The sequence below is a fragment of the Lemur catta genome, chromosome 12 (assembly GCF_020740605.2).
Source record: "Lemur catta isolate mLemCat1 chromosome 12, mLemCat1.pri, whole genome shotgun sequence".
NCBI classification, from domain to species: domain Eukaryota; kingdom Metazoa; phylum Chordata; class Mammalia; order Primates; family Lemuridae; genus Lemur; species Lemur catta.
The window spans coordinates 52628997-52643846 of NC_059139.1; the positions used below are offsets into that span (position 1 = coordinate 52628997).

The 14850-nt window shown below is 32.5% G+C and overlaps 1 protein-coding gene across 2 annotated transcripts in view; it reads right to left on the reverse strand.

Moving 5' to 3' along the window:
• SSBP2 (single stranded DNA binding protein 2) overlaps positions 1 to 14850 on the reverse strand; it is a 269811-nt gene that overhangs the window by 144340 nt on the left and 110621 nt on the right. For both annotated transcript variants that reach the window (XM_045566334.1, XM_045566335.1), the window contains exon 4: positions 13602 to 13686. In XM_045566334.1, coding sequence (XP_045422290.1) covers positions 13602 to 13686 — 85 coding nt within the window. The remainder of the gene's footprint in view (positions 1 to 13601; positions 13687 to 14850) is intronic.

A 14850-nucleotide genomic window follows, 5' to 3' on the forward strand; every position in this document is an offset into this window, starting at 1 on the left:
AATTTACTTTTCATTTATCTTTTAATATTCTGGACCAGTTTAATTAAGGGGCATTTTTTCTTCCACTTAAAATGAAGTAAAGAGATATTAAGAACTCATGAGACAGGAATTTAAAGTATTTTTAACAAATTTGGTCAATGTTTACCCATATATTTAAAGGGTTGTATTTTTTCCTCATTAGAGCATTAGCTTTATATATAAATTAATCTTTGACTTTTAGAACTTTCCTAAGTATCAAGGTCTTATCTCTGATTCCTACCCTTTCTCCCTCTAATTGTTCATTATATAAAATTGAATCTTTTAAAAATTATTAAGTATAATTCATATTTCTTGTTCTTAACTTTAAAAGCTGATCACACAAGTGATTCTTTTTTTAAAACTCCCTCTTTTTAAATAAAAACGACAAAAATAAAAACACTTAATTAATTGAATTACTACTTACCTGTATGAATTTGTTTGAACTGATTCAATTCATTGACTCTCCTCAACAGAGAGACAATTCTTATGTTCTTATTCTTGAGAACACCACTCCAGTAAATTAAGTACAGTATCTATCTACTTCTACATTACTCAAGGGAAAAACATGCAATTTTTTTCTCTACAAATATTTAATGACATGATTATTCCTTCTTTAGATTTCCAAGTAACATCCATTATCAGTAGAAAAAAATAACAAAAGGCTTTGCAGAAATTGCAGTTTGACTAATAAAAAATCCTACTTTTTTATTTTAAAATCTAAATTGGCCAGGCGCGGTAGCTCACGCCTGTAATCCTAGCACTCTCGGAGGCCGAGGCGGGTGGATCGTTCGAGGTCAGGAGTTCGAGACCAGCCTGAGCAAGACCCCGTCTCTACTAAAAATAGAAATAAATTATCTGGACAACTAAAAATCTATATAGAAAAAATCAGCCGGGCATGGTGGCACATGCCTGTAGTCCCAGCTACTCGGGAGGCTGAGGCAGTAGGATCGCTTAAGCCCAGGAGTTTGAGGTTGCTGTGAGCTAGGCTGACGCCACGGCACTCACTCTAGCCCGGGCAATAAAGTGAGACTCTGTCTCAAAATAAAATAAAATCTAAATTAAATAGATCAACACTTGTTCCATAAGCATCTCATCTCCTTTTGTTTCTATTCTAGTCTTTCGATATGAGTAAGGTAAGCAACATCTGCCCTTTGTTCCAGACAGGTACTAATACCCCATGAGAATTATACACGCATTTGAATTACTATATATAATTGTCACTTCTTAAACTACCTAACATAAGGAAAAAAATCCTACTAGTCTTTTTTATTTCAAAGAAAATTACTGAGATAATTTTTTGTTTTAATCCATGTCTTGCTTTTACTTTAGCTCTGTGAAAGTCTAAAAAAAAAAGAGGAAAACATTTTGGCTTAGTAATCTGAGTGAAAAGCAAATCAAGTAGGGCACCAAAAGCCAGTCTTATAATTTCAATCTGCAAATGGTTGGAATGGTTAGAAAAGTCCTCACTAAAGAGGCAGAACTTGATTTTTACCCCATATAACAGGAGAGCTTCCAAAGGCAGAAATAGAGATATTAGAGAAAAGCCTAACTTGCCACTGGGAGAAACCATTAAGGTTGATTATTGTTTAATAGAATTTAAATTGGGGGAAAAAAGGCTGAGAACTGATTCAAAGATCATCTGGAAAACTGATCCAAGCATGTCCCTGAGCAAGGGCACCAATCATTTTTATTCTGGAAATCAGCATCTCTCAGATAAGAAAGAGAAATTTTTTCAAGTGGATGCACAACTTTGACACAGGCAAGTCTAGGAGCTGGCTAAGAGTAACTGAAGGAAGCCAGTATTAAAGGCAGAAAAGATCCACCTTTTAATAGCAACACCTGCTATTAAAACCTCATTGGCACTGAGGAAACTAAACCCAAACATACATTAAGAACACAAAAGCCTAGTTTCTCTCAAAGATAGAATTAGTCTGAAAGTCCCAGCAAATGAACAAAATGATGAAAAACTAAGCAGTGAAAGGCAGCTGAAGAGCCAGGAGAACCTCTGAGGGTCAGCTAGGGAAGTGCCCTCCTTCGTTCGTTGTGCCCCCACAGAGAGACCACTTAGAAAGTGAGAAGGTTCCAAGAACACCACAAGTTCCACTAGACCTAGCAGTGGTGCCAGCTCAATTCTATCGTGGTCTCATATTTGAGCTCTCATCTAACCAAGACAGGAATTAAGTGAGAATGATTACCAAATAAGAGACCGACAATGTCCCACTCACTCAATTCTCCCCACAACCCCCTGAATAAATAAATACATAGGAATGTGGAGATGAAAGCAGGTAAATTCCATTTATATTTCAAATGTAAAATGTTGAGATTTCCGATTCTCTGCAGCCTTCCCAGTGTTTTTGTCACCTCCTGTATATCTCTGTAATGAACAAAATTAAAATCCTAGACATAAAGAAATAGGCCTTGTGGGAGGAAAAACTGACAAAGGAAAATGGAAAGAAAAGATCAAAGGTTATATTCATGGTCTAGAAAAGATAAGGGTATATAGGTAAGTGGCCTATGATGGAATAGGTCCCACAGATTTCACTTACAGCAAGTTCCCAATGTTACTTCACAACAGTATTCCAGATTAGAGCAAAAAGGAAAATGTTAGCCTGGTGTATGTGGCTATGTTGATGATAAGATTTGCATACAGAAAATATCCCCATAATTTCAAATATACACCTTAATTAATGTGTACTATTGTAAAGAAGACAGAAATCATTTTGTGATACCTGAAGATTTTCTATTTCTTTTATGGTATTTGGGCTTTTATCTATAATAAAAATTACAACATGACCTCAGTTCTAAAATGTTCTCCTTTATTTTCTCTTTTCATATTTATCTCAGGGATGGAAAAAGTAGGATAATGATGAGGAAGAGGGATAAGCTAAGGTCATAAGCAGAACAAGACAATAAAGGAAAGCAGGAAAAAGTGATACTCAATGGATCACACATGACTGGTATAAAGTTCCCACAGAATCCCACTTAGTTTAGAAATAGTTTGCCTGAAGAATGTATATTCTTTCATTTATCCAACCATTCTTTTAACAAATATCTATTGAGTACCAATTAAGCACAAATCACTAGGTTATCAAAATGAACATGATTATTTTTTATAGACTTTAAATAGGCTTCCCTCCCTAAGATTTGAGAATTTCTGCACTGCTGTTTATTTAACTGTCAATTCAATACATACTTGCTAAAACATAGTTCTAAATGAAGAAAGAGAGCTAATATGTTGAGAGAGTTCTCTACTTATTAATCTAAGTCTCAAAAACTTCTGGAAGTAGCCATGGATCATTTAAGTCCGTTTAGTTTTCCTCCTAAATTTGAATCTACTTGTCCCCCTGTACAATACATGACTACTTTCTAAAATGAAACTGTGGTCTATAAAAATCATTCAGGCACTGACAAAGTTTGAGTTTTAAGTCTTGCTTCAGTAATCACAAAGAACTTTTAAATATCTTAGGAACTTAAGGTAGCATGTTAACAACAAACACATTTTATTAGTTGTCCTGGGAAATAGAGTTCAAGTGGGAAGCATCCTGAAATAGTGAACAGATTTGGGAAACTTACTGGGTTACAGAACATACCAGTTACGCTACATTGGTCTAGCCAGTGTGATAAGTATTTACTTCTCACTGAGTTGTATTTTTCCCTATCTTAATGCTAGTCCCTTCCTTCCTATTACCCCCTCAAACATGAATATTTTTGCCAGGTTTCTATTGCTAGGCCTCAATTCTTATTTAATCTTTATACCCCCTTTAATTTAACCCACTCCTATAGCTTAACCCATTTTCTCTCTGTTCTTCCTCCCAAATTTCAGATTTCTGCCTAATGTTATCACAAGTCTCAGCTCATCAGTCATCTTAACTACAAAATATTTTTAATTTTTCTGTCTTCCTCAATCCTTACAACCAGATAATCTCTTTTTCTTCTTCATTTTCATTCATTATTTTCACTTTAACTTGCCACCACCCTAATTCAGGGGCTTTTCAGCTCACACTGAGACTATCAGGACAGCATCCTCACAGTCCTGGGCTTCAGTCCTTTCCTCTCTTCAGTTCCTCTTACACCGTGTTCTCAGATTAATTGACCTAAAATATAATTTGCTATGTTTTGAAAATGCTCAAAAAAGACTCTATTACAGACAGAACAAAAGTTTCATCCAGTATAGTTGGAAAAGTACTAGATGAATACATGGAAAACCTGAGTTTTCCTGCCTAAACCACACTCAATTTTTAAACAATGGCATATCCTTAACTTCTCTAGGTACCAGGTTTCTTACCTAATAAAACAACTAGGTTGAATCAAATATGCAGCTGTCCAACTTTTTCTATAAAGTTTTCGGATTGTTATGGGTTGAAAATTAAAAAAAAAAAAAAGTTGATTATTCAGGATTCTACCAAGAACCTTTGAGAGAGAATTCTTAATGGAGGTGGAGTCACATGTGGAAATAGCTATTGTAATGCTTTTGGAACATGATGAAGACTTGAACTAAGGCATTTGCAGTGGAATTAGAGAGGAGAAGATATGTTTAAGAAATGTTTAGGCAATAGAATTGAAGGCTTTGATGACCAGTTGGAGGTAAAGGAGATCAAACAGGATAAAAAGAAGATTCATTTAGGCATGTGCAACTGGCTATATGGAGATTCAGTTTTGTTAGAGAGAGGAAAATAGAGGAATCTGTAGAGGGGGAGAACTGAGCTGTTTTGGTTTTTGGTTAAAACATAAGAAGGCCACGAGCATCTCTGGCAGGGTGTTCCCTCCCTTCTCATTCCCAAGCACATCTATGGCCCTTCTACTTACTATACTCAAAGGGTTCAGGGAACACAGCATGAAACCATTTTTCAGTCAGATAATTTCACAGTCTCCTCACGGTTTTAAAATTCTACTATCTGTTAGCTAAGCATTGATCCTGTGTTTGATTTTTCTACTCAGGTCAAACAGCTCTGCTTTCTGTTCCTTAAATACACTTTATATTTTTCCAAATTCAGCCAGTTTCTTTGATATACCTTCCCCAGTACTTCTCTTCTTATTCAAATCCTAGTCATCATTTAAAAGCCAGTGCACATTCAGTGTTTAAACTCATACAGTATAGCAGTTATTATCTATATTATACCCATAGCAATTAACTCTTGATATAGAGCTCATACCTCTCCAAACAGATTATGAACCCCTAAGAGAAATTTTTATAATAGCCTCAATCCAAGTAACTTGTATATAAATGGGCTCTCAAAAAAGAGTTAATAAAGAAATGACAAAAGAATGATCCTAAGTTATGTCTACCAGAATCACTTCTCTCAAGGATAATCCTCCCCACAGTATAGTTACATTTTTTAGCAGTTGTACCCTATTCTTTTTTTTTTTAAATCTAAATATTTTAACAAATATATCACATACATTTTTGAGTTTGATTTTGATAAGGAAAACTGTAAATCCACCTTAAAAATATCTGTACCTTCTTTTTCAAGAGATTCTAAGATTTTCCTTTTAGCCAGTTCAAAGATTTAAAAGTTGGCACCTGATCTTTGGGAGCTGATAATATTTATTTACTGTGGCTGGCTGCAAATAATTCCTTGTATTATAGGAGTAGCTGTTTGTGATTTTAAACCCAAGAGAAAAGGGAAAATATTAGGCCAGATATACATAGAATAAAAGAAATTTAACATTCAAAATAAAGGCAATCAAATCTGTAGACATTTCACAAAGTCTGAGAAGAGATAACCCATTCTTGCATTCTTGTTAGTACAAAATAAGAGTGTCACATCATTATGGCTTTATCCATTATTTCTTGGCTAAGTAACTATTGTTCAAACTACTAATATACATTCTGTCAAAGACAGTATTTAAAATTGTGAGGCACTTATTTATTTTAAAAAGAGATATTAAACCCCTAACCTTCTCAGTACTAACCCCCATCAAAACCAAACAAAAACACAGTAACTGAAATCTGTACTCTGGGGTAAGTGAAAGATGAATTTTACTAATGATTTTTAGTTTCTTTCTCTCAAATCAAAAAGAAAACGAATTAAAAATAATACAGATCTTCACTTTTCTAAGTTGCCCCAAATACAAGCATTTTAAGTAAAGTTATATAAAAAGTAAACAAAGTGGCTATAAAAATATGACTCTACGGAGCTAAGGTATTCAGATACATTTCTACTTTTTCTTTAAAAAAAATCCCAAATATTTCTATGATTTCTAAGTTTATGAATTTCACATCTCTAATTTTAAGTTAGAAATGCATACTATTTTTGAAAGAGTACCATTTTTTAAAAATTTTATGATACTTCTGGCAACATAATCCCAGTGCGACATCAGCATCAAAAACAGTAAATAAAGTTTTTTCCATAATCATCTTCTCACGTTCACCAGAAATTTGACTTTAATTTAAAAAATATATTTAAGTGAGAGAAAGGGGCTTATGATGTGCCTTTGAAATACATACTTTGAAAAAATATACTACTTTTCACAACAAAACAAATTATAAATAAAGTCATCCTGTTCTGGTTCTTCATCTCTTTTCCACATTGGTTACTTCATCTATTTCTTTATGGATTTCATAATGTCTATATAATGCTGTAAACTGTGCTGTAAAAGACATTTAAGTAAAGTGGAATTCTTCTCACACAGTGTTTTATAGTTTCCTTGGTCATCTCCCTTTAGGTAGGTTTCCTATCGAATAACAAAAATAACACATTGCCCTACAGGAAATCTCAGGATCAAAAGAAACAGGAAAAATAGCTAACACACTTATTAGCAGTACCTAGAAGCTACCTAGAAGCAATCCCAAACCAAAATGACAAGCCGGGAATAGGGCCACTCACATACCACAGGTAAAGTGAGTGAATGTACTTCTTCAACACAACTCACACAGAAACAAAACAAAACAGAACAAAACAAAATAAACAACTTACCTCATACTAGAGAAACATAAGGTGGTTTATAAGGTTTATATATGGCAAAAGAAATTAAACTGGATCCTACAGGAAATGAAAACAAGGGTAGAAACAATATGGCAGATAAGAATGAGGCTAAAAATGAATCTCCTAATGTCCCCACTTGTTGAAGTGATCAGCCTATATAGTGACTGATAAAAATTAACATATATACCTGCAAAAGTTTTCTCATCTTAATCAATTTCAAATGTAACTTTAGTTTTTTCAGTTTATTAAGAACTTCAGTTTACACAGACTGTTTCGGAGTATTATAGCCCAGTGTGACACCATTCATTTGAGCATGTACTAAATGCCTACCATATGCTAAAATCTAAACACACATCAAAAGTTAACTGTACTTTTGACCTCTCTACATATTCTTACATATCTATAAATTTTAACTGATCCAACATTACAAGACTATACTGTATCTCTACATGTATTTTACCATTCAATAGTTCAAACTTGAGAAAAGGTCTCATGTGAGATTAAGCCAACGAAGTTAGGAACTATTATAGATCCATCTTGCTCATTCCTATATTCCCCTCTGCTAACTGCTTTGATTCACTTGTTGCATCTTTACAAGTTGTTGTCTTATCTAAATTTTTATTGAAACACAAAGTGAATAAAATTAGTATTAAATGACTTCCTTGCAACTACATATCCAGTTATATTAAAATTAAAAATGACAAACACTGTTAGATAATATTTAGTTTAATCATAAAGTATCCAGTAAGAAAAATATATTAACAATGGCTGGATATTTTCCAGACAGCCCTCATATAAACACAACAGGTATATTTGAATATCTCACGTCAGGCACCATGCTAGGCACAGAGGATGAAAAAGATAAATAAGACAAATCTATTCCCTGAGGGAGCTCCTAAATTATAAGGGAATATATTCCATTACAAAATCTAAAAAATAGGGACATTATGAATGCATGCAGAAGACATTTAATATACAGGGATGATGACATAAGGTATATGCAGAAGATGTTACAAGATCATAACAAAGGGAACACCTAATTCTCTGGAGTAGCTTCTATAGATGTAGTTTCCTAAAATAATATATGATTATCTGTAAAAATCTTCATGAGGTATCTATGAAAATATTTATCTCCTATTATTTTATTTATATTATATCAAGTGTTTATATATCACTTTTTTAAAGTATCCCATTACTATAAACTGGTAACATAATCCTTTCTAGATGTTACAAATAGTCTCTTAGGCAAGAATACAAAAGTCAGGCACTTCTTATTATCAGTATGGCTGAAGCCTATTACTTTACCTAACTTTTGAAAGATCTGAAACATTTCTAGTTTCTCAACTAATGGACCACTACATTCGGTTAATATTTACTGAACATCTATTATTTGACAGACTGTGAGTAAGAACAAATCTAAATCTAATTCTTTGCTCTCAAAGAGCTCACTATAATAATTTGATTTCATTACCATCGCACAAAAGCAATAATATATTTTGGCTCTATCTTTGCTTTAGCACAATTAAGCAATCTTCCACAAACACCAAGGAACTAAAATTATGATCATTGTATTTCCTTTTCATTAAAAGTTTAGTAGTATATACTGATAATTTTCCCAAATATTTTGGAAATAAATGAAATAAGAAATAAATTGTTAAATAAAACAATTCTATGTTAAGCTGTAGCAGAAAAAACATCTAGTAAACATTAATTAGCCTCAGATAAAAACATTGCTTGTGATTTCAGAGTAAGGTAAAAAAACACACTTAATGGGGAGAAAATAAAAGCCAGCCCAATAAACTTGACAAGTTAATAGGTATTATTTTAATCAGTTGATACAGTAAGTTTTTAATAATAATAAATAATTTTATAACTCAGATGAAACTAGTTTTAACTCAGGATAAAAATAAAAGGGACAAGCTAGGTCTCTCCCAGCCCTGTGGCAATATAATTGTTCTACAGACAAATCTATATTCTCTTTTAAAAATAAATTCCTAATTATTAAAGTTTCTTCCAATATTTCTGATCTTATTCTCCCCTCCCTTCTAGAAAATCAACAGGTAGACACACTTCATAATATGTATTATAGCAAAGAGAAAACAAACCCAGATTTGTTTGGAGATTATCCCCAAATTTTCTGCCACCAGTTCTCAAATGTGAAACATTGCAATGCCTGGAAATGCATTAGAGACTACTGTACATATTATGTTTCTAAAATTAATTATATTAACTATGTTTTTAAAATCTTGTTATCTTAAAATAAAAAACAAATATAGAAAGATACACAAAGTAAATTTATGGCATTAAGAAATATAAAGCCAGCACACTTGTAACTATCACCATGGTCAAGAAAAATAGAACTTTGCAACCCATCTCAAAGTTTCTTCTATGAGGCCATCACAAGCATAACTTCTTCCCATCTTCCAAATGTAACCACTATCCTGACTTGTATACTAAACATTTCTTTGTGCATTTTATAGCTTTGTCATTCAAAAGTGCATCACTACACACTATTGATACTTTCTAAATGTATTTTTATTTTACATTAAGCATGGCATAAAGATGCTAAATATCTAAGTTCTTGTATTTTAAAATATAAATGCAAGACGATTAAGGTTTTACTCATCTAAAATTTTTTTTTCCTCTTTTTATCATAATTAGTGTGAAGAGGATGAGTTTTCAAGAAAAAGATATTAACACCATATCTATAAACCTCTGGCAAATAAAATAAGAAAGTGATAAAAATCCATATTCTAACAGGCAATGATTAGAAAACAAGCCAAAAAAAAAAATTAAAAACTGAAAGCCAGGAAATGTTTCTGCAATAATAACTACAAAAAATGGTTGTTAAAAATTGTAGGATGAAGGACAAGTTTTGACCAGCATGTATAGAAAGGGGAACCCCTGTACGCTATTGGTAGGAATGTAAACTGGTATAAACATTATGGTAAACCATACAGAAGGTCCTCAAAAAATTAAAAATAGAATTACCACGTGATCCAGAAATCCTACTTCTGGGTATATCATATAACCAAAGAAACTGAATCTCCTATGTTCAATGCAGCATTATTCATAATAGCCAAGATATGAAGTCAACCTAAGTCTCCATCAACAGATAAATACATTTTTAAATGTGGTATATGTACACAATGGAATATTATTCATCCTTTAAAAAGGAAATCCTGCCATTTGTGACAACATGGTTGAAACTGGAGGACATTATGCCAAGTGAAATAAGCCAGTCACAGAAGGACAAATGCTGCATAATCTTACTTATATGTGGAATCCAAAACAGTCAGACTCAAAGAAGTAGAAAGTAGAATGGTGGTGGCCAAGGGGCTAATGAGAGGTAGAAATGGCAAGGTGTTGACCAAAGGGTACAAAATTTCAGTCATGCAAGATAAATAAGTTTTGGAGATCTACTGTACAACATAGGGCAGATGATTAACAATACTGTATCGTATACTTAAAAATTTGCTCCAAGGGTACATCTTATATTAAGTATTCTTACCATGAAAGGGGAAAAAACAAAACAAAACAAAACAAAACAAAACAAAACAAAACAGGTGGCAGGAGGAAACTTTTGGAGGTGATGGTTAAGTCTTATCTCCAAACTTATTTCCCAACACATCACATTGTATACGTTACGTATCTACGGTTTTTTTGTATATCAATCATACCTCAGTAAAGTAGTTAAAAATAAGTTATACAATGGCTCAAAACTACAACTATTCAGTTTATAGATGTCTCTCAATATGTGCACATACAAAAAGCAGATGTCTTTCATGCTAAATGTTTATGCATGTAACATGGTGGTATGAAAGTAAGTGACCACTTTCAAATTTAAATTTCATTTTGCCAAGTTTTTTATTGTCTAATTTCAGAAGAGAGATCAGAACTCATTGAAAGGTGAAATTTAATCTGTTTTAAAGTAACTTTCCTGAATGTGAAATAATAATTATAGATATTGGAAAATACAGAATTATATACAGACAAAAATAAAAATCATGCATAATCTCAATATTAAAAGATAGTCATTTTAACATTTTAGCCTTATTTTTAATTAATAGGATTATTTATTGTTTACCTCATTATCCCTCCAGTATTTCTCTTAAAAACTAGTCTATCTGTCATTGTTCATTCAATCTTGTAGATAAGAGGTAACTACAGAGTAAGAAAACTAATTTTTAAAAATAACAGAATTTTATACATGCAAGTATTTTTACACTAAAAATGTAGCTATCAAAGAAAATATTTTTCAGAATGCTTCCTTGAGAACTACTTTAAAATTCAGTAGGTAAACATATTAATTACCATTATAGAAATGATTCTGTAATAGACTTAATGCAGGAATATAATATTTAAGAATTTTACCAAAATCTTATTGTTTGTTCCTATGTTTCCCATTTTCCTCCCCAAGTCTTTCAAACCTCTATATTTACATATTGGACATAAATTATGCTGATCATTTTCAGGATTGTCTGCTGTTAAGAATTCAGGAAATACTACTCATGAAAATTACCATAAAAGTGTGCTACAGTAAACAAACATATGTCTTAAAATCCAATCGTAATATAAAATTATGTAAGTCAAACTCTTTCTTACCAACCTCCAATTAAAAAGACAATGGAGAGGTGGAAAAGGGTTGAAGATGTAATAAAAATGCCATCTAAGAATAAATTAAATCTCTTAAAGCTAATATTTAAGATAAAATTAAACATCTGATAAAACATGCTAATATTCATAATGAATTATAAAATCCAAATACTGATTTTTTTTCTTTATATTTTCTAGGACCAAATTACATGGTAAGAAGTTGTTCTTCCTTTAAAATCTATTCTAATTTCACTCCTACCTCTGGCCAATGCTCATGTTCAAAAACCTTAAAATATGTAAGTGGATTGATTTCTAAAGCTAGTAAGTGTGAATACTCTGAAATTTTGAAAGTGCCTTATGAATGTAAGATGATAATAGTGACTATCACAATGAAGATGGTGATTTATCTAGGAAGAGCTGACAAATTAGTTCAGTATTCCCCATAAGATCTTCATGGTGAACTGTAGGGTGCATCTTTCTACACAATGGAATTTTAGGAAAAGTGTTTATATAATTAATGTCTTAAAATGTACATTGTCAAATTTTATCTCCTTTAATTCTACTCTTAGAGTAAAACACTGGCATTCTCTAATGCCATCCAGTTGTCAAAATTAGTGGGTATATTAAAAAATAACTTCTCCCATGCCTGTCAGGCCAAATCTAGGCACGTCTCTCTTGGTGTAAGGAATAGATGAGATGGTGTACCCTACTATACAGAGTCCTCATACTCTTTATGGTTGGGTCTCTGCTTTACTTTCTGCCATCACCCAAGGGTAAAAAAGGAAACAGATTGTTGAGATAAATCCTATGTCCTGGGCCCTGCCTTATCTGCCTTTTCTCTACTTTATCTTTATGTGCAGCAGCATCCCTTTTACTCAGCTTGTCCCCAAGAGCTATTGTTTAGTACATACCAAGCTTTATGAGTACAATCAATATCAGATGAGGTAATCACGAGCGGTCTCACTTGAATCATGTTAGTACACACTTAAAGAATTGCACAGTCCCTGCCGGGTGCCCAAGATTTTCACTTCTCTTAAGTCTCCATACTCTTCCTTGTGCTATTTTGGGGGTTGTAATTCTTCTGGCCATTTCTAATCTTCAGTCTAAGGCTGAATTATTTCCTTTAGAAGAACAAGGTCTTTTTCCCTTTTGAGCCCTGGTTCTGCTTTTTAAGGCTTTTTGCACAGAATGATGCCACCAACTTGACAAGTATCCCTCAGGTTAAGTTTTAGGTACTTAACAGGTATCTCCTCAGGCTCCAGCCCCAATTCTACTTCCTCCCAATCAAGAAAACTGGATTTTCTCCATCCCAAATTCAATCGATCCTTCTGATCAGTTCTATAAACACAATGTTTCCCCAGTCCCTTCATAGTACCATCTTCTCATTCTTATATACAATTTTTCTCTTAAGAAAATCTTCCTTGTTCTCTTTTCCTTTTTTTTATTTACATACAGTTCTACCTCCTGATACTATCAGCTCTCTAAAATCAGATATGCAGTTCTTCTAAAAATGTTCAAGCCAAAGACAGTCCACTGCCCTTCCTTAAGAATTAAAAAAAAAAATTACATTTTCATTTTTGCAAACAATCTTCTACTCTCTTATCTGGTATTCCCTTTAATCCACAATAAATTTTATTTGGGGAACCGAATTCAGTGGAGGGGATATTTAGCCTTATGATATATACCCAAAAGTTGTAAAAAGAGAATAGAATATTTCAATATTTTTTAAAAAAATCTTATGTGTGAGAGGAGCTTATCATTTACAGAAATCTATGATGAATGCTTTTGCAGAATAAAGAATTACTATTTATAAATCTAAAATTTCACAAATCGAATACCTTTAATATCTTGAAGTCAGGCCTACTCTTTCTCCTGGGCTTCAATAAGACCCAAATACCCCCTTGTATTCCACTTTTAAAGTTCTGAGCTTATTTTTCAAGAAAAAAGAACAACCAATTTTAAGTACCAAAGCAAAAGAAAAGATGACCAATGTGTTTTTCAAGAGCAGTGGTTAAAAAGAAAACTGACAATATAACTTTGTAAAATCATATGTTAACTTACATAATCATGGAAGGCTTTTGCTTCACTTGAATGTTCACATGTTTCCCGTCTCTCTGGAGCTGCACAGTAGAGATCCCAAAATACACTAAAAAAAGTAATTATGGTAAAATTAAGAAAGTCATATAACACCAATCACAATTCTAAAAGTAGAAAACATATTATTCTTTATACAAAATTTTTCTTTGAAAAATTTAAATTCGGGCAAGGCTCTTCATGCAATAATAGGATATCACTTCACCGTTTTTCAAAAATGCAAAATAAGATTTTTATAAAAGGTTAAAATAATTTTAAAGCAATAATTTAAAAACTATTATTCTTATAATTGGCGTTTACTCTACATGACTTAAAATACTTGATTGGAGTAATCATAATACTTTTCAAAATTTTCCTGTGAAAAATAGAATAGTAAATAATATTCTAATTTAATTTAGTCATTAAGGAATAAAGTGGTTCAATAATTTTTTAAAGATAACTTTGCTGACCAACTCGCAGGCCAATACCTTGACCATTAAATTACATTGGTCAAACAAATATATTTTCTTAAAATATCCTGTTTTCCCCTGCAACTAACAAAATTGGTTAGTAATTTTGAAAATAAAATAATCAATTCTAACACTTCTTTTTCTTCCTATTCAAGAACAATGGGAAGTTAAAGCAAAGTGGACTGGTTGGAGAAAACAAATTATGATTCTTATAAAACACATGGCTCTGGTCATCCTTCCATCTACACCTAATTAACAATGAACATGAGCAAGGGATTCAAAAATCAGGAAAGCAAATGTCTAAAAGTATTGGCTATAAATAAAGGCAATTATGATGATTAATATAATTTTTTTATTCCACATTTCCCATTCTATAAAAGTGGAAGGTAGACTAAGACCAGTGGGTAAGAGCACAGGCATTGGAGTAGGGCGTATCTGAGACAGAAGCCAGACCTGCTGATTACTAGCTATGAGAGCCCTTGAGAAGTTGCTTAAATTGATCAGAAAAACAATTTCCTCCTTTATAAAATGAGGTTGAGAAGATTAAATTATATAACATAAGCACAGTGTCTGACACCTAGTAAACATATTATTAATAATATCAATACTATAATTAGCTTGCATAAAAGCTTAAAATGCATATATATTTTTAACACAGGTCATTGTGGTTAGGGTACAGGTTAAGACAGTACAAGAAAACTTGGTAAACTGAACCCAGGAACTTTATTTTCACCTTCCAAGATTCATTAGTCTGGAAATCTCTCTTC